This window comes from Brassica napus, chromosome C7, assembly GCF_020379485.1.
Source record: "Brassica napus cultivar Da-Ae chromosome C7, Da-Ae, whole genome shotgun sequence".
NCBI lineage: Eukaryota > Viridiplantae > Streptophyta > Magnoliopsida > Brassicales > Brassicaceae > Brassica > Brassica napus.
The window spans coordinates 5,577,263-5,598,823 of NC_063450.1; the positions used below are offsets into that span (position 1 = coordinate 5,577,263).

The 21,561-nt window shown below is 31.2% G+C and overlaps 2 protein-coding genes across 2 annotated transcripts; both read left to right on the top strand.

Annotated features, from left to right (window-relative positions):
* Positions 1 to 11,467: 11,467 nt before the first annotated feature.
* LOC106432745 (GATA transcription factor 20) lies at positions 11,468 to 12,796 on the top strand. Its single transcript, XM_013873585.3, has 2 exons — positions 11,468 to 11,910; positions 12,323 to 12,796. Exons 1-2 carry the CDS (start codon positions 11,575 to 11,577, stop codon positions 12,584 to 12,586), a joined length of 600 nt encoding a protein of 199 aa, XP_013729039.1. The 5' UTR covers positions 11,468 to 11,574; the 3' UTR covers positions 12,587 to 12,796.
* A 4,696-nt stretch (positions 12,797 to 17,492) lies between these two features.
* LOC125589904 lies at positions 17,493 to 20,218 on the top strand. The gene is made up of 2 exons (XM_048762572.1): positions 17,493 to 17,777; positions 17,849 to 20,218. Exons 1-2 carry the CDS (start codon positions 17,527 to 17,529, stop codon positions 18,222 to 18,224), a joined length of 627 nt encoding a protein of 208 aa, XP_048618529.1. The 5' UTR covers positions 17,493 to 17,526; the 3' UTR covers positions 18,225 to 20,218.
* Positions 20,219 to 21,561: the final 1,343 nt, after the last annotated feature.

Consider the following 21,561-nt stretch of genomic DNA (forward strand, 5'->3'; position numbering starts at 1 on the left):
AATCTTCTTTAAAATATGTTTTTTAAATGACTACAGCTTACATATTTAAAATTGATTTAGCTATAGTATAGAAAACATATTTTTTTAGGATAATTTATATTTTAATGTTGTAGGATTTTATAAGTAAATACATTGTTATGTTTAAATAATATAACCGTATTACTTTAGTAAATTTTATACATAATATCATCTGCCTTATAAATTATTTTAATAAATTCTATCAATATAGAACATTTTTTTGGATGTTATGGTATTATGTTTTTCTGATTTTTTTATTAAATTAAAATTTCAAAACATTATATCACTTTTGATTTTACAAAATAATTTGTTTTTGTTGTTGCATTTTTTTGATCGATTTTATCATTTGTAAAATTTGAAATATTATCATTTTGAGTTTAGAATATTTATTTTCAAAAATGTTTATTTGGTCATAAGGAATTCGGAAAATTCCATAACTATTTTAGAGTTTGGAAGATTATATGACTTTTGAATTGTTTTTTTATTACTGAACAAATTTATTATTTTATAAAAATAATTTAATTTCTGGTAAGATTTTTTATATATTCTCAACAGATTCTATTATAACTAATATAAAAATTAAATTTATATTTAAAATTATTTTTTCATTAGTATCTTTAATAAATTATTAAGATTTCAGAGTTTGTTAATAGCATATTTTATTAATAACAAATGAACTAAATTTTAGTTATATACTATTTTATTTTTTATATAATCATTGTTAGATAATATATTGCTATTAATTTCAAGAGAATGAATGGGAATAGTTGATTTCTTACCATTCCTTACAATTTATACCATTTACAAGGAATATTTATTACCTATGAACCCTGAACATTCTTTAACTTTTAAGGAATAAAAGACTACAATCATTCCTCATCAAATTAGGAGAGAAATATATTTTCCTCTTTTTTGTTTTCCTTTCATTCTTTTCTTTCTTATTACTCTTATTCTTTTAATGGTTGCAAGCTAGAGCTAATATGTAGTTGTATATATGAAGTTTAACATATGTTCATAATTTTACTTTGTGTAGAAAATATGACATATATTAAAAAATTTAACCCGTTTTAACGTTGAATGATATTTTATTTAAATGAAAGTAATTTTAAAATAGGTTAATTTACCAATTTAATATAAATTGTCATAATTATTTAATATAATACTTCTAGTTTATACAATTTTATATAATTATTAAATTTATAAAAGATGGTATCGAATTTTATCTATGATAAATTTAAATTTAAATTAATTAATAATAATAGTATTACTAACTACGAAATTTATTAATGCATTATTGGATAAAAAGATTTAAAATTTTAGTTGGATTTTATTAAAATTTTTTCTCAACGGATTCTTATAACTAAATATTAAATTTAAATTTATATTTAAAATTACTTTAATATTAATATATTTATTGATTATTAAGTTTTTTTATAGAAATAGTACATATTTGATTAATTAAGGTAAATAATAAAATATATCATATTGAATAATTAATTAAATGGTTATACTATGACTTGTCAAAAGTAAATAAAAATAAGACCCTAATAGACTAGATATAGATGCATGAATAGAGACTCAAACTGGTTATTTACTTGTTTAAAATGCAACATTAACCACTTATGTTACGAAGAATCATTATACTTTTACGCACCAATAAATATATATAAGCACTAAAACTGAGAATTAACACAAAACAAATCTCTGATTGATTTTCATAATTCCTGATTAACTAATGCAGTGCTAAGCCATATCATACCTTACTAGCTTAAGACCCGCGCAATTGAGCGAAATAAATATTAAATATAAAATTAATTTTAATTTATTATTATCTATTTGTATTCATTTACGTATTATGTATAGTAAAGACATAAATCAAAATAATATATTTTTTTATTTACGATAAGTTTTTGGTAAATAAATCAAAACAATCATTTTATTTATTTTATATAGTATATAACTAAATTTGAATGACATAGACATAGATATATATTATATTTTAATATAAATATTTATTATTGAGATTATGGACACAATTTCTAATGTGAGATTTTTTAATGCAAATTTTAAAATTAAAATATTAAGGTTTCAATACTTTTTCAATACAAATTTAGAAATTATCATATTTAAGTATTTTTCTATGTTATATAGTTTATTTTAAAACTATATTAATATATAATGTGAATGCCTAGTAAATGAGACTTCATATTCATATGATTTATGATTATTTGTATCTTGTTATTACCAAAAAAAATTAAACCATTGTTCACAAAATTTTAGTGTGAGACATTTAACGTTTTTAATAGTTTATAGTCGTTTTAAAAATTCAAAATATAACATATAAGAAAAAAATATTTTTTTATTATATGATTAATGTGGTTGTTTAATATCTTTTAAATATATAAAATTAAACAAAAAATAGCTAAGATAAAAAAATTATTATCAAATATTTATCATTCATAATCATTAATTGTCATATATACATTAATCATATTAAGCAATTCCGTAGTTTTTATTTAAAGAAAGTGCGAGAATATTATTTTGTACACTATTTATGAATTTAATAGTTAGTTTAATAAAATGTATAGTATAAGTTAAGATTGACCAACTTATTTCTCTAAAAAATCTAAATTTCATTTTCATGGTGACACGTGGTTACAAACAATGTTGTAATGTTTTTCAACTAATATATAAGAGATTTCCTAAGGAGGAATATAACTGATTCATGCAAGGATTTAAAAAAAAAATATATATATATATATAGTACATTTAGTACACATATGAGTTATACAATGCACCTATTTATTTTGCATAAAAGTTTATCATATTGTTTCAACTAAAACGTGTAGGTTCATAATTCTTACATAGTCTAATCTTCTATTCAAGATTTTAACAATGCAACTTTAAAATATATAGCTTAGTTTCGTTTCGTCTAGTGAAAAAACACACTAAAATTATGTATCAATTTTATTGGCAAAACCGCAGTCTTCTTGAACAAACAACTAGCTCACCAATCACAACTCTGATTTTATTCTCTTTGTTCGCTTAAAGCCTGCCTCTTTGGCTCTATTGAATCTTTGATATTCTTTGGATCTTTATTTGATCATATCATTTTCAGACTAATTAAGTATATAATATATCAGTCCATATTCTGGGGTACGCCACAAGAAAAGGAAAAATGGTTGAAAATATTATGCGACAGTTTTTTTTGTTAAATCTATAAGATATTACAGAGTTATCTTTTTATATGCACACATACATCCATATTTCAGTAGAACAAATTATTCAGGAGTTCACCTTACGCTAAGCCATTTTGCTTTCAAGTTAAGTTTTTTCTAGGCTTCTTGTTGATAGATATATAATTCTTATCTTGGCAAAAACATCATCTGCTTTAGGAGAGGGACAAACGAAGTATATAACCCAAAATAGGGGAAAGAGAATAAAGAAAAAGAAGTAGCAATTGAGTGTTTGGTGTATCCAGTTGTTTTGTACCTTTCTGATTTTTGCTTTAAAAATATCTCGAGTTAGAGTTTGCTTCTTTGACTGATCAACTGAATCTCTCGCTCCCCAAGCCAAAGAAAGAACACAAGATGTTGCTTTTGATCATTGCCAAGAATTTCACTTCGCAATTCCCTTTATCTTTACACTTTTTTTTTTCATTCCTAGCTTAAACAGTACTATTTCTCCTTATTTCTAACATACAAAAGCTCATATATAGTCTTTATATTAAAGAAGGCTCAGTATTTGGTTCTAGTTTCCAGTTCCGAGAGTAGAAAATGACACTTTTATAAAACGACAAACAAGTCTCGATATTGCTATTTTCAAGACGTGCAACTAGAGCATTTGAACATGGTTCCATTTCTGTTCTCTTAAAATGTAATTAATTTTTAATAAATATATAAACTGGGTCGCTGGTTCTTGAAATATTTTTGAATACATCAAATATACACATACTTATAAGAAATATGCAAATGCCTTCAAATAACTTGACATTTCAGTGATTTTCATAAATTATATAACTATTAGTATAATTATACATGGTATTTCCCAAAAGGTATTAACTGTGTGCAAATGAATCACATATTCGAGTTGGATTCGTGTAAGAAATATTGTAATAAACCATTGATCTTAAGATTTTAAAACGTCATTTTAGAATTTATTAAATTGGGTTACAATTCAACACTGTTTTCCACCTTTTGTTTTCTGACCAACTGAAAAATTCATATAAGTACTATGAGCTATATTTGAGTTCAAATGGTTGTAATTAGTAAAATTAATTGAACATAATTGAATATAATAATTTATTTTTCAAAATATTGTCACATTTTTAGGTTTTTAGTGGATTAGTTGATTCTTATAAAAACATTTTTCAACTCAAATGGCGATCTCAAATATTAAAGGAACGGTTAATTAAGCTAATTTTTGTTCAACATATATAATAAAAATCAAAAATTCGTAATTCTACTAATTTTTATCCCTCTAAGAATACAACCATTTGAACTGTTCCATTCGAAAAAAAAAGTTCTTCCATTCGAAAAAAAAGTTCTTCCATTTGAACTCTTCCATTGGTTTAGATGTCCGCGGAGAGATCGAGTCGGATGATTAAAAAGAGCAGTGAGTGAAAGGGGCTTCGTAATCGGAGAGAGACCATTTCCTTAGAAGACCGTGACACTGTCATTCACGTGGGCCTCTTTTGACCAACTCTCCCGACACTAAAACTACAGATATATAAATTCTCATTCTCACTGCTTATCTACTGGCATTAAAATATTAAACTTAGAATTCTTTAACTTCATTCAAATTTCACCGTATCTTGCTTAAGAATGTTAAACTTTTAGAGTTTGCCTTTGTCACTATTATTTGAAACAAACATGAAAAGGTAACAACTCATTTCATCAATTATATACTAGTAAATCTTGTTTCCTAAGGTATTCAATAAAACTGAATTTGACACAAATTTTTCTTTTGAATTGCGTACACGTTTATCTTAATCTATTTGTAGAAAGTCAAATTTGGTCAACTGCAAAAACTAACATGTTCTAAAAAATTAAAAAATGTAGACCGTAAATGAAGTCTATTTTTGAAAGTCAAATCCTGGTTGAATTTTAGTCAATTGCAAAAATTAATCTTTTCAAAATGTAGACTGAAAAAAAAATCTACACGTATAAAATCACAACATATTTTTTTTAAAATACAAATACTAACCCGTGGATTTTTCAACTGCAAAAATTAACCCAAATTAAAGTCTACAAAGAAAAATCTATAAAAAGTGGATTTGTGTATTATTCGTAATGTATTTTCAAGATTTTTTTTAGTTTGACAGTGTGTGTTAGTTAATCCTAATGGTCTTGAACTATTCTGAAAAGATAATCTCTTATAATTATGAAATTATCAACATTTTGGTTTCAATATCTAGTTAGCTAATAAGTGTAGACGTCTTTGTAAATCTACTTTGTAATATTATCAAGCATGAAATTTTTCTTCGCTTATTTTGTACACATGGTGAACTTGTGCATGATGGTTGTACACATGGCGAACTTGTTGAGATGACACAAGAAGATTATGATCTCGACAAGAAAATCGAGATGGTGGAGGTAACGTATTCCTTACCACACGTAATTTTAGAGCAAATGGGTCATGATACTTTTCCTATGCATGTCACAAATGATCGGCAAGTGCGAAACTTGATCGAGTTATGTAAGACGCATATTGTACACCTCTGTGTATCAAGACAGTTCCAAGTAGCTAAACTACAATTTTTTGGTTTGACTATATGTTAGATAATAAGTATAGATATCTTTTTATAGATATCTTTGTAAGTCTACAAATGTAGACTGCTGTTGCAGTCTACGTCGTAAATACTATTAAAAGTACATTTGTGTATTAGTCATCATATTTTTCACGATTTAATTATATTACAGTGTGTTAGTAGTATGCTTCTGCATTTTGTTGTTTGAAGTATACATTTGAAACTTATTGCAAAATTTTGTGATTAATTCTACTCTTCAAACTTCTTAGGAATTTTGTATAGATTTTCTTCTTCTCACATGCGTATTAGTTATTGTTTTAGCTTATGAAGGTTTTAATTGTTTGGTTGATTAGAGTATCTTGTGAAAAAAATGATAACTAAAAATATTAATAATATCATATAAGTGAAACATAACTAAAAATAATACAATGTTTGTAGATTATGCATCATAAAATTATTTACAAATGAATATTTTATTATGAAAAACTTATTACAAAGTAATTTATTAAAAAATATTCTTGAGCGTGTTTGATTTTTCATAATCTTGATGCCTCAAATGAAGTATTGGAAAAGAATACATGTAAAATAAGATAAAATTATGAGAAAAACATAAGACAAAAAAATTAAATCATATATTAGTAGACTTCAACTAAAGTCTAATAAACCATAAATTTTAAGTAGACTTAATAAAAAGTCCTCACATAAATTATATTTACTAGCCCTAACTTTTAAGTAGACTTCATTTTGAAGTCTACTCTGTCAGAAAAAAAATAGATGTGAAAAATACATACATTAAAAAAATATGAAAATGAGTTTAAATCTAAAAAAGTTTAGAAAATAGAATTTATAAGACAAAATAGTAGTAAATTAAAGACATGAAGTTTGAATATGTAACTTTATTTAAATATAAGTACAAAAATACATATTTAAAATCTATAGATGTAAATCTTACATTTCTGGATAGAGAGATAACAACAATGGAAGAAAATACCTGAAAAATAAGATAAAATTATTAATAAAACATAGGGAAAAAATTGAAGTCATATTTTTGTAGACTTCCAATGAAGTCTGCTTAAAATAAGTGGTTTAGTATACTTTTTTAAGTCTACTAGCTTTAGCTTATAAGAAAACTTCATTAGAAGTTTACATTATCTAATAATTTTCAGATCTGATAAAATCTGCACATTTTGAAATGTGAAAAATAGTTTTAAATCTGAAAATACTTCAAAACTAGAATTTGTAAGATAAAATTGTAGCAAAGTAAATGCACATATTTTGAATCTATAACTTTATTTGAATATGAACATATAAATACACATTTAAAATCCATAGATTTAAAACTTACATTTTTAGAGGAGAAGATGAAAACCATAAACGATAATACCTATAAAAACAAGATAATATTGTGCGGAAGACATAACATAAAAATACAAATTTAAAATCTATAGATCTAAAACTTACAATTTTAGAGAAGATAAAAACCATGAATGATAATACCTACAAAAACAAGATAATATTTGTGAGAAAGACATAGCATAAAAACACACGTTTAAAATCTATAGATCTAACTTACTTTTTTAAAGGAGAGGATGAAAACCATGAATCATAATACCTAAAATAACAAGATAATATTGTGAGAAAGACATGAGAGAGTTTTAGAGAAAAATGAGAGATGGAAGAGAGTTTTAGAGAGAAGTGAGAGAATTTTAGAAACTTGTGCATCCATTTTAGAGAAAGATTGTGTAAATTTCATTTATATAGGGAGACAAAAGTTGTAATTAAGTTAAAATTTATGACACTGAAGCCTACTAAAATTAAATTTGGTTAAAATTAACTTGGTTAAATCCGGCCAGGTTAAATTCGGTGGGGATAGACTTCTTTATCAGTCTGCACCGATAAGACTGGTTTAAATTTGATTAGGTTAGAATTTTGTTGGTTATATCCGGTTAGGTTAAATTTGTTGAAAGTAGACTTCTTTATCAGTTTACACATATTTTTATTTTCCTACTTCCTTTATTGTTTTAGCAATTTATATATGAATTAATACATTTCTTTCTTTATTTTTAATATTTATTATATATATATTCATACTTTAAATTTTAAAATAATGACATTTTTTTAAAACACTAATTACAGTAGACTGAATTGTAAGTCTACGAAACCCTATACTACAAAACTCTAACCCTAAATGTTTTCTTGATAATCAAAAGAGTCTCAATTATTGTATCAAATATCCATATATACAAAATATAAACTACTCAACACTAATATGCAAATTTTAATCAATAAAACAAAAAAAAATATCAATCTAAAATATAACCCTAAGAATCTAACCTTAAAAGACATAACATGCTACAACATTTTGTTCTAAACCATAAACATTGTCTAACACATGTACCAAATCAATATGTATTCTTTTAAATTGTTCAATTATATAAAATTTTCATTTATAAACTTCATATTAACCGTTATATTAATGATTAGTTTAAAGTTTCACAAAAATTATTTTTGTACATTTTTAAATTAATTTATAAGATCAAATTACGATGTAGACTTGTATTAACGTCTACAGATATGCAGACTTTCATTTTTACGTGTAGATTTACGAATGACAGAATTTTAAAATAAATTTCTTGTTTTTTTGTTTGGTCATAAGGGTTATATAGTACTTTTACTATTCCTTTAAGTTGGTTTTGCATTTGATTGAATATGTGGTCTACTTTTATGGTTAAAATCAATATTTGGGTTGGTTTTGGCGAAAACCCTTATTTGTTTGTGTTGAAGAAAAAAAATATTGCATACTTGTTCAGGTTTCAGATGTTCATTCATAAGCATAAAAATCCAACATATTGTTGAAAAATAGTGAAATAATATAAAAATTTTTGTATTTTTCGGTTCCTCGGATAAAATTCGACTCTTCTAAGGCCAAATCTCACCTACTCCCCCCCCCTCCCGCGCCAGCCTCTGTTCCAGCCTATCAGTATAATTTATTCATTTTAATTATGAAAATATTTTTTAATTGGCTTTGAATTAGAAGTTGATGATAAATATAAACTTAACATTTTGTACCATAAGGCTATCTACAATGGTTTCAACACCCTCCCCATATTCAACACCTTTTTTTTCTCTTTTTAACATTCCACATCATATTCTCTGTCTTCCACCTCATTTATTCAAGACTCACTTCATTCTAAACATGTACAATAGTTTGTTTAAAAAAATTCAACACCCTACCCAACAACTTTTAATTTATATTTTTATTTTTACAATATAATAAATACATATTTATAATTTTATTATAATTAACATAAAAAAAAACAACATAATATTTATAATATGTATTTTGAATTATTTTACTTAACTTAGTTTTTAATAATACAAAAAAATAATATTATTAAAAAAATTAAAATTAAGAACATCTTCATTTTTAAGTTAGATATTTCCCTAATTTTATTTTCAGAAATGAAAAACTTAATATTATTAAAACAGCTAAGATTAAGAAACTTCAAATACACACGATACAAACACACATTATTAAGAAATTTTAAAACACACAATACAAAACACATAAAATAAAATTACATAACTTAATTAGTACAATAGACTCAGTTCACAAACAATAAAACTATTAAAGCACACACATAAATTTATAAAATTTTAACCATGAAATATTTCAAATTTTGACCATATGTGTTTGACTAGATCTGATTGCAATTCGTGATGTACATTTGAATCACGTAATTCAGATCTAGCACGCATATGATGTACATTTGAATCACGTAATTCATATTTGAGTTAACAACCCTTGTAACACTCCAAATGCACGCTCGATGTCCTTCCGACACCCTTCTTGATATTTTGCAAATAACTTGTCCAGTTCACTTTGAGGAAGTCGGATGGATTTGACGAAAGTTGGATAAGAAGGATAGATATCATCAGCTAGATAGTATGCCATGTCATATGGACGTTGGTTTACAAAAAAATTCACTCTTGACCACTTCTAAAGTTGTGCCTTTGCTTTTCTCTTTGCCCTTTTTTTTGCTGTCTCTCTCCCCATTGGACGAGCACTGGATCCTACGGAGTTTGATCCTACAGAGTTCGAATCACTGGCATCACTATCTCGGGATCTCTTAGATCCGCTACTTGCAGAGCCAGTATTTCCTCCTACTTGACTACCATAACGCAGTTGATCACGAACAGCAAGCCACTCCAACAATAAATTGAAATATTCATTCTTACCACTTGAATATAATTCATGCGCCTTTGCCAATACATCATTCTTCAACCATCCGCTTTGTTGCATACGCCTAGCGTTATCGTAAGCACCACTCCATTTGCTCAACTTTTTATTCATATAGTTGAAATGATTTCTGCATGAAGCTCCATCACGGAGAGGATCAAATGAGCAATGCTTATTACACTACTCAAAATTTTTACTCCAGTATGCTTCGCTTTTCTGGTTCCTACCAACAATGCTATATGTTCCATATTTAATCCATCCACTAAGTAGCACCAAATTTTGATCGGTGGTCCACTTAGGGCTTCTACGGAGAGCTTGAGCTGATTCATCTGCATTTGCGTCGGGAATGGGTTCGCTAGCACCGCTCATACCACCAAGAGCTATTTCGGTAGAAAATTCGGGAAATTCAGTTGCTCTCAGAACATTTTTATCACCCATTGGAATATAAGAAAGTGGAGGTGTTTGAGAAAAATATTGCATCATTGATCCGTAATTTGGAGGATAATTTAGAACAAAGGATGACATGAAGAAATTTGGTAGGAAACCATAATTTGGTATATTTTGGGGTTGACTGGAAGTTTTGTTTTGAAATTGATAATTTTTGGGATTTTGGAAGTTAAACAGAAAATTAGAAGAGTTTTGGGTGTTGAAAGTATTATTATTGGGATCCATTTAACCAAAAAAGGTTTAAAACATTAAAATAATTGATTATAATGAAAAATAATGTTTTTTTAAATAGTTTTATTATAAAATAAATGAGTTCAAATTATTGGATGAGGATAAAAATCAAAAAAAATCTGCACAACCAATAAGAACACTATTTAAATCTTATCCTGAATTAAAAAAAAAAGTACAATCGTGTAACTCCGCGCGCGCGTGTGCGTGCACGCCCTCACCATTCTTACCCACTCACGGCACGACACGTGACATCTGTGAACCACAAATTTTTTTTTTCAACCGTTGCAACTTTCCAACGTCCGTTGAACATACGTAGATTAACACATAAATTTTACCCCTACTGCATGCTCTTCAACTGTTGAAAGTGAGTTTCAACACCCTCGCTGTAGGTAGTCTATGTAAGAGTGTTAAACTGTTTTGTCGTAAAAAAAAAGAAGGTAAGAGTGTTAAACAAAACATGTATCTAGTTTTGAATATAAGAACTGAAAAAAGTGGCGCTCCCACTACTTAACACATAGTATATTGTCATTGCTGGAGAGTCTTGAGATTAACTAGTAACCACTGTAGCATATTGGCCGCGTGGAAAACAGAGTTACGAATAATTTGTTCCGTACCCAAAAGGGCAAGAACTCGATTAAAAAAATACTGAGTTAATTAAAGCCCTTGGGAATATCCATTGAAGAAGTGTTGCTTTCTTTAGATAAAGTAACAAATATGTAATCTTCACTACAATAGATTCGATCATACCAATCCCTTTTGTCGTTAAGTTTCCAAAGGGTATCTATATATATGTAGCCATGTCACAGTTTGTACCTTATACTTATCACAAAGCAACCAGAAAAAAAACCACACACATCTCTAATTCGCTCGCATTCTAAACTTCAATTTCATGATGGGATACCAAACAAACTCTAATTTCTCCATGTTTTTTTCCTTGGAAAATGACGACCAAAATAATCAAGATTATGATTCTTATAACAATCCGTCTTCATCAACTTCTGTTGATTGCACTCTTTCACTTGGAACACCGTCCACTCGTCTCGACGACCACCGGAGATATTCTTCCGCTAGTTCTAACATGACCGGTGATTACTTCTATCACGGAGGAAGCGCTAAAACGACGTCGTACAAGAAGGGCGGCGGTGATCACAACTTACCTCGCCGTTGTGCTACCTGCGACACAACTTCTACTCCTTTATGGAGAAACGGACCAAAAGGACCCAAGGTAATTTAATAATAAAAGTATCTAGATTGTGATAAAAGCAAAAGCGTCAATTTGGTTATTCAAAACTTTAAAACTAAAGTTACAAAAAAAAAAAAAAAAAAAACTTTAAAACTATTGCAAGCAAAACTTCCTTATATATTTTGTTTATCACATCGTAAAAAAGTATGGATGGTTTACAATTCTTTTTTCTTTTATGAATCTTTGTTGTTAATATATTTAAAACAGCTAGGTTGTTTTCAATTTATAGCCAAAATAATTTGTTTTTAGAATTACAAAGATATAGCTATCATTTATTATTTTAATCTCGAACTTATAACATATCTATCTATATATTATATGGTATGACTAAATAGATTAAATCAGCAATGTATCTAACTTTCACTAATTATTTATATGGTTTAATTTGGTGCAGTCGTTATGCAATGCGTGTGGAATCCGATTCAAGAAGGAAGAGAGGCGTGCAGCCGCCAGAAACTCAATAACCTCCGGTGGTGGTTCATCAGCGGCGGAAATTCCGGCTGGTGGAAACTATTACAATCATCATCACTATGCTTCGTCGTCGCCGTCATGGGCTCATCCGAACACACAAAGAGTTCAGTACTTCTCGCCGGCGCCGGAGATGGAATATCCGTTCGTTGATGACGCCACGGCTGCCTCCTTTCTGTCCTGGAACTGATGTTTACGTATAGCGAGAGAAGAAGAAACGTTAATCATGGACGATGATGATGAAAGGTCCTATACCATAGATTATCACCCAAAGTAAATCAGGCTGGTCAAATTCATTTTTTTTTGTTTTTATTTATGTCTTACCTCGACTCTATCTACTTGTGTTTTCTTTTCATGAATTTTTGAAAGTAATATATATATATACGTACTGTTTCTTTTCTTTTATTGACCCTTTTCATAATGTTTCAAGTTCCCAACTTTATTTTAAATAGTCTTTTATCTTTTAACATTTTTAATGCAACCTGAGGCCTGGGCAATAGCTTGTCTCCTAGAATTTTTACAAATGTTAAATTTAATCATTGATAAAATTTACATGGACTTGAACAGAACGTTTTAAGGATTCGTTTTTTATTTTATTTAATATTTATCGTCATTTTTCTTTATTAATGTAGAACGAGAGGACATGAAATATAAAAGTTTATAGACATTTCAAACAAGATTAAAGTGAAATTCTATAATGAAAGTAAATGGACGTAAAATTTTATACGGATCGACTACTATAAGTCGCATGTACCTTTTAATTTTCGTTTTAAATCGTTGGTCGAAGAGATTCGAATCATAACATTTAAGGTGTACTACGATAAGAAATTCGTCTCGCGCATGGTGAATTATAAGAAAATTATTTAAGAAATATCGTACAAAAAATAAAATTTATATTTTTGATCGAATTAATATTTTTGGCCTTTAAATTTTTTTTAAAACTCTTTTTTTAGTTACATCATTTGTTTACTGATGATCTGATCCTATTTTTAAAATATTTTAAGTAAAAAAATCACTTATCGTATAAGAACCTTAACGTTTAGGACGAAAAATTTCATGCCTACTATTTGGGTTACAATGAAACTATGTCAGCTCGGTTTTATATCATGATTTACCAATTTAAAAGTTAATTATGGTTATGAGAAGTTTATGTTCACATCCTATCTATCTTTAATATTTTTCTCATTTTTGTGTCGTTTTTTTCATTTTGGTTATTGCTCGATATAAATATTGATTTTTGAGTTTATTCTCATTTCGTTATTTTGTTTTGGCCTGAGATTTAAAAAGTGTTTAAGATTTAAAATTATTAAAGAGATACATACTTAAGATATGCGACTTGTGCAGAATAAATATTTTATATATACTACTTATTTTATGTTTTTCTGTATATTATGAAATAATAAAATAATAATTATATATTAAATGAATAAGAAATCAGTTACTATTATTTAATAAATTGGTGTGTACATATAAATCAAACAACCGTTCTTGTTTATTCGCAATCATTTTAGAGTAAATAAATCAAAACAATCAATCTTATCTATCGTATATAATATATAATTAAATTTAAATGATAGTAACATAGATATATATATATATATATCACTATAAGAAAACACAAGTTTAGCGAGGAAACTTAACGAGGAAAATTAATCCTCGTAAATTTACGTCGACTTTACGAGGAACTTACGAGGAAATATAAAATCAACGTTATTTCCTCGTAAAATAACAACGAAATCATTTCGTCGTAAAGTCGATGTAATGTCACGTGGCTTTTACGAGGAAATACGCTTTCCTCGTAAACTAGACGTAAATGTAGCGTGTACTTTACGAGGAAATATTTTACATCTACTTAGCGAAGAAATATTGAATCCACCAACTTTGTAGTTGTAACACGTTTTTTTTCGGCAACCTAACTAAATTTCGTCGTAAATTCCTAGAAAAATTACAATTACCATATTTGAAAATTTCCTATAAATATGGTCGTTTGAACATCATTTTAAACACACCAACAAGAAAAAAAACATGAAAGAAAAAAAATGTCGGGCTCCGGAAATATTTTCGAGTTGCGGAGGTGGATGTATATGCATAGAGATGCTAACGGGAGAGTGACGAAAGAATACCTTGCGGGGCTGGAGACATTTATGCATCAAGCAGATTCCACACCGCTCGCCCAAAAAAGCGGTAAGATGTTCTGTCCTTGTCGGAAATGCAACAATTAGAAATTGGCAAATCGTGAAAATGTTTGGAAGCATTTAATAAATAGAGGTTTCACGTCAAATTACTATACCTGGTTTCAACATGGAGAAGGTTATAATTATGATCAGAATGAAGCTAGTAGTAGTAATAGCAATTTTCAGGAAGAACCGGTTGATCATCATTTGCATAATGAACATAGTTACCATCGGGAGGAGCAGATGGTAGATTATGATAGGGTTCATGATATGGTAGCTGATGCATTCGTAGCTCATGATGAAGATGAAGAACCTAACATAGATGCAAAAAAGTTTTATGAAATGTTAAATGCGGCGAATCAGCCACTTTACAGTGGTTGTAGAGAAGGTCTCTCTAAATTGTCGTTGGCTGCTAGAATGATGAATATTAAAACTGATCACAATCTACCTGAAAGTTGCATGGATGCATGGGCGGACTTGTTTAAAGAGTATTTGCCAGAAGACAATGTGTCAGCTGATTCTTATTATGAGATTCAGAAGCTGGTTTATAGTCTTAGGTTGCCTTCAGAGATGATAGACGTTTGCATCGACAATTGCATACTGGTTAGATGATGAGAAGTTAGAAGAATGTCGATTCTGCAAGAAGCCAAGATTCAAGCCGCAAGGACGGAGACGTAATAGGGTACCGTACCAAAAGATGTGGTACCTACCAATTACAGACATATTGAAAAGATTGTATCAATCTGAGCAGACAGCCGGAGGGATGAGATGGAATGCCGAGCATAATCAGAGGGATGGTGATATGACTCATTCATCAGATGCAAGAGCCTGCAAACATTTTAACAAAGTACATCCGAAATTCGCTAGCAATAGCCGAAATGTGTATCTTGGATTATGCACAGATGGATTTAGTCCATTCGGATTGTCAGGGAGACAATATTCATTGTGGCCAGTCTTTCTTACGCCATACAACATGTCACATGAGATGTGCATGCAACGGGAGTTGCTATTCTTGACCATATTAATACCTGGTCCGAACCATCCAAAAAGGTCTCTGGATGTTTTCCTACAACCACTGATAAAAGAGTTGACGGATTTGTGGTCAACAGGGGTGAGGACGTATGACTGTTCAACAAAGACAAATTTTACGATGCGAGCGATGCTTTTGTGGACCATAAGTGACTTTCCTGCCTATGGGATGTTGTCTGGATGGACTACACATGAGAGATTAGCTTGTCCATATTGTAATGGAACGACAAATGTGTTTCAACAGAAGAATGGTAGGAAGACAAGTTGGTTCGATTGTCACCGTCGATTTCTTCCCATTGGCCATCCGTACCGAAGAAAAAATAATTTTTTTAGGCACAAAAGGGTTGTGAGAGACACTCCTCCTCCATATCTAACTGGAGAACAAATTGAAGCGCAAATCGACTACTACGGAGCTAACGAAACAGTTCGTTGTGGTGGTAATTGGCATGTCCCCGGTAATATGCCTGATTCTTACGGTGTTCATCACAACTGGCACAAAAAGAGTATATTTTGGGAGTTACCATATTGGAAGGATCTTCTTCTGCGCCACAACCTCGATGTGATGCATATAGAGAAGAATTTCTTTGAGAACATCATGAATATAATATTGAATGTCCCAGGGAAGACAAAAGACAACATAAAATCGAGGTTGGACTTGACGGATATTTTCTCAAGAAGTGAGTTACATATAAAGAGCAATGAACAAGTTTCCGCTCCGATATTCAGATTGTCTTGAGAAAAAAAATCGGTGTTGTTCAACTGGGTGGCATCAGAAATGAAGTTCCCCGGTGGGTATGTTTCAAATCTCTCTAAATGTGTTGAAAATGGTCAAAAGTTCTCCGGGATAAAGAGTCATGATTGTCATGTCTTTATGCAACGTCTACTTTCCTTTGCATTTGCGGAGCTACTTCCAACAAACGTACATAAAGCACTTGCAGGTACTATATTATAACGCAGTAATTTTATAATGGTTTAGTTTGCAATAATATATGACTAATAATGTGTTTAATTGTTTTTGGAATATACAAGGCATTGGAGCATTTTTCAGGGATCTGAGCACACGCACTCTTAAAGAAGAAGTCGTGGAACAGCTTCAGGAGAACATTCCCATCTTATTGTGCAACTTGGAGAAGATATTTCCTCCGGGATTTTTTGACGCCATGGAGCATCTAGCTGTCCACCTCCCATATGAGGCATTGCTTCGTGGACCTGTACATTACGGATGGATGTATCAGTATGAGCGAGCCATGAAATATTTGAAGGGAAAAGCAAAGAACCTCGCAAAAGTTGAAGGTTCTATAATTGCTGGAAGTTTGACGGAAGAAACTTCTCACTTCACATCGTACTACTTTGCGTCAAAAGTACGTACCCGGAAAAGAGCTCCAAGAAGATATGATGATGGTAGTGTCGCGCCAACATATACAGTTGCTGGTGTTCCAGACATCTTTAGCCAGATTGGGCGACTCGGTGGGAAATCAAAAGAGGTTTGGTGGTCGAGTGAAGAAGACGCTCATAGTGGACAAATATTCTACTCAATTGCGAGGATCCATTGATGAGATATTTTGAAAGGTAACATATATGGACACTTCTAAACACATATAAGTATAAATTATATAATTGCCAAAGATTAATTAATATAAAATGTGATTTTACAGCATATTTGTTTCTCAAGTCTAATAAACATTCCCAGTTATATCCACAAGTGACGTAGACAAAAGGAAAGATCAACACTTTATTAAGTGGTTGAAGAATCAGGTATTAACTCAAACTCTTAATTTTATCAGGTCGATCAAACTCTTTTTTCATACATGATCTGTATTTCAACGTTCTCTTATTTTTGCAGGTTGATTATGACGACGATGCAGATTATCCTAAGTGGTTACACGAAGTAATTCAATCTCCACTTGTAAAGGTCACCACATCACATATGTATTTCACACGAGACTATACTTTTCACACATATGAGTATTGTAGACAACGGGCGACCAGTAACTATGGAATATGTGTGAAAGGGGAAACAAATTTCTACAGGATCTTGACGGAGATTAATGAAGTCGAATTCCCAAGGATACTGAAGCTGAAATGCGTCCTCTTCAAATGTAAATGGTTCCACCCCGTCGTCAGCAGAGGTGTTCGGTTTAACAAATTCGGTGTAGTTGATGTCAATGGTGGACGAAGGTACAACAAATTCTTTTTTTGCCACACATGAGCAAAATAAATTAATTTCTACGTTTTCTTTATTTTTGCAGGTACAACAAATTCGAGCCTTTCATCTTAGCTTCACAAGCAAACCAAGTTAGCTTCCTTCCATACCCTCGGATGAGAGAATCAAGAATAAATTGGTTAGCCGTGACAAAGTTACACCTCGAGGACGAATCATCAGTGGAGAAGAACCACCATTGCAAGAAGAACATATATATGAAGTCGGGGAACCCGAACACGAAATTGATGACATCCTTCTCATTGATCCGCATAATCATGAGTACGAAGATCTTACCGACGATGCCACAGACGAAGCTGTTGAAGATGAGTTTAATGAAAATGATGATGATTCTAGTGATGGCAAGAATGTCGATGTATCCGATTGATGTATTTGTTTTTAATAAGATTGATTTTCAGACTTAATGCATGTGATTTGATCGATTTAATCATGAAAAATTATTTATATAATTTGATTTTGGGTAAGGTAATGGGAGTTTGTATTAGAAATAAGAGATTGAGATTATAAGTTAAGGAATTGTGGTTTTAGAATTTGGGGTTTGGAATGGAAAGAATAGACTGAGGTTAAAGGGAAGATGGGTTTGGGGTTTGGAATATATGAAGTAGAAGATAAGGAAGATGGGGTTGGGGTTTCAGATTTTAGGAATTTAAACATAATCCTCGTAATTTCCTTCAAAAATAACAACGAAATTAAAAAATAAAGAACGGGGGAGTCGTTAATTCCACGTAAGCCGTATTCGTCGTAAAAAACTCGTAATAAGAAAACGCGGATCTCGCTCATTCCTCGTAAATGAAAAAGCGGGCCTCGCTAATTCCTCGTAAATAAACAACCAATTAGGGACTACCGTTGTAATATTTTAAAAAAGAAGAGAAGAAAGATATTGGAATCACAGGTGGAAAGAAACAAGGCGAGACCTATGTAAGTCTAGCCTTGTCTCCGCCCACATGTGTTCCAGTATTTTCTTCTCCTTCTTTTTTTTCAAATCTTTCTAATTTGAGAAGCAAACTGGTGAGTAATTATCTTTGATTTGAGAAGCAAATTGGTGAGTTTATCTTTGATTTGAGAAGCAAACTGGTGAGTATTTATAGGAAATTTAGAAAGGTTTTATGACCAATTAGCTTCGTCTCGTTCCTCGTAAATAAAAAAGCGGGTCTCGCTAATTCCTCATAAATGAACGAGGACGTTACGAAGACCCCAAACACGGGCCTCGCGAGTTCCTCAGTAAAGGGAAGATGGGTTTGGGGTTTGGAATATATGAAGTAGAAGATATGGAAGATGGGGTTTGGGGTTTCAGATTTTATGGATTTAAACATAATCCTCGCTATTTCCTCGTAAACTAACGAGGAGCTTACGCCGAATCCTAAAAAAATAAAGAACGCAGGACTCGTTAATTCCACATAAGCACAATTCGTCGGAAAGACTTCGTAATAGGAAAATGTGGGCCTCACTAATTCCTCGTAAAAAAAAACGCGGGCCTCGCTAATTTCTCGTTAATCATCGAGGACGTTACAAGGAAACAAAACGCGGGCCTCGCTAATTCCTCGTAAAGAAAAACACGGGCCTCGCTAGTTCCCATAACTTTACGAGGAAATTACGACGATTACTAATTTCTTATATATACACGCGAGCTTCTCACTTCCATTTCGTCACCACTTCCTCTCTATTTCGTAGCAATGGTACGTACTCTCTCTATTTCCTCTCTAATTTGATTAGTTTAGGGTAGATTAGGTGGTTAGTGTAGGGAATTTAGATAGGTTTACTGATTTTATGTTAATTAGTGTTGATTATGAGGTTAATGTAGGGAATTTAGCTAGATTTATAGAATTTGTTATTTATAGAATTTGTTAATTACTGTTGATGTTAATTTTAAAAATTAATTTTTTTTCCAGACGGTTCGAAAGAACAGACTTACTCACCATTACAGAGAGATGTTCGGTGAGCCTGGTAGTCGTTTAGACCCGTCTTCTTCAGCTTCTGGTTCTTCTTCAGATCACAGTTCTTCGGGTCCGGAGACTGTCCCCGAGACTCAGCCTTCTCAGAGAGTCTTTCGGTTGCCTTCTTCTAGTGCACTATTGGTTCTTCATGTGCCTCCTCCGATGGCTCCTCCGACGATGCCTCCTCATGTGCCTCCTCCGATGGCTCCTCCGATGCACGCTGAGATTCATCCCGATTTAATGGTGCCTCCGAGTGCTCCTTACTCGCTGTACACTGTCGAGGACCTTCTCAGTCAGCCAGGCAGAGAAGGTTTACCAGTCATAGACCCCGACCGACCGGACGGAACTTTGTGGTATGTTACATTAATTATTATTTTTTAATTCTTTTAAAATTCTTTTATAACATTAATAAATAATTTATACTTTAAATTTGTTTTTTTTCAGGTTTGGGGTTGACGGATGTCTTGCATTGGACGTAACCGACACGATCAAAGGTTACTTCTCCATGGCACATCCGAACTGGAAAAAGACGCCGATCTACGTCAGAAATACGTGGTTCAAAATTTACGCTGTAAGTTACTATTAATTAATTATATTTACTTTAATTTTTTCATGATTTATATATATATATTTTTTAAAAACTAATTATTAATTTTATTTTTTTTACAGCAAAAATATCATTGGTCCAGGGGGTCAATGAGAGGGTGAGGAAAGCGTTTTACGCGAAGGCGAAAGTTCGCTTGTTGGACACGTTCTCCAACTGGAAGGGTGACTGGATCGTGAAGTTATATGAGCGTGGCAAACCCGCTGAGCTTACCCCGGATGTGTGGGATGGCCTCATCCGTTATTGGCGGGATCCTGACACCGTTAGAGTCGCCAGTCTTGCTCTACCTCCCGTAACACGGTAGATGAGTTTGGCCACGGGCCGATGCTTCACTCTACGGGCCAAAAACCCCACGCCGGTGTCCGTTTGGAAATGGTAATTAAATATTTTTTTTAATTATTTTATATATATATATATATATATATTCTAACTTTCTTAAATATTTTTTAGGCTAAAGAGACGGGACAACTCCCGTCTCCTTTGCAACTTTACGAGAGGACCCAGAAGAACAAGGCGGGCCAATTTCTAGATGGCAAGTCCGAGCAAATCTTCAACGACTTGGTTGCTCGGGTTGACGACCACCAGACCCAGCTGACCCAGCAGTCCACCGACGGATTACCCGTCACCTTATCCACACTTGAAGTGGATAGGATTTACGAGGAGGTAAATTTTTTAAAATTTTAATTTTTTTTTATTCATTTAATTTAACTTTAAATTTTTACTAACAATATTTATTTTTTGTTTTTAAGGTTGTCCCTAAGAAAAAAGGACATACGTTGGAGATTGGTTCCGTCAACGATGTTCCGAGAGCGATATCGTCTTATGGTCAGAGACGGGATGAGGAAGTCACTGAGCTGCATAACGAGTTAGTCTCGACAAAAGCTGCGTTCACAGCTCGTATGGGTGGAGTCGAGGGCTTCTTGGACGTTATAGCCGCCATAAATCCAGAATGGAAGTCTATGGTGAGGAACATGCGACAATAACATCCCATTCCAGGCAAGTCATCCGGCACACATAACGAGGCGGATGTTGCAAGGCGGAGTGAGGAATTCTACCAGGTGATGAACGACCCTTAGTTCTTTTTTTCGGTTGTTGTATTATAAATTCAAAACTTATTTATATATAAAATATTTCCGTATTGATTTTTATTTTAAATTATTATTTTATTAATAAATTAAATAATTTTAATTTTTTTAATAATAT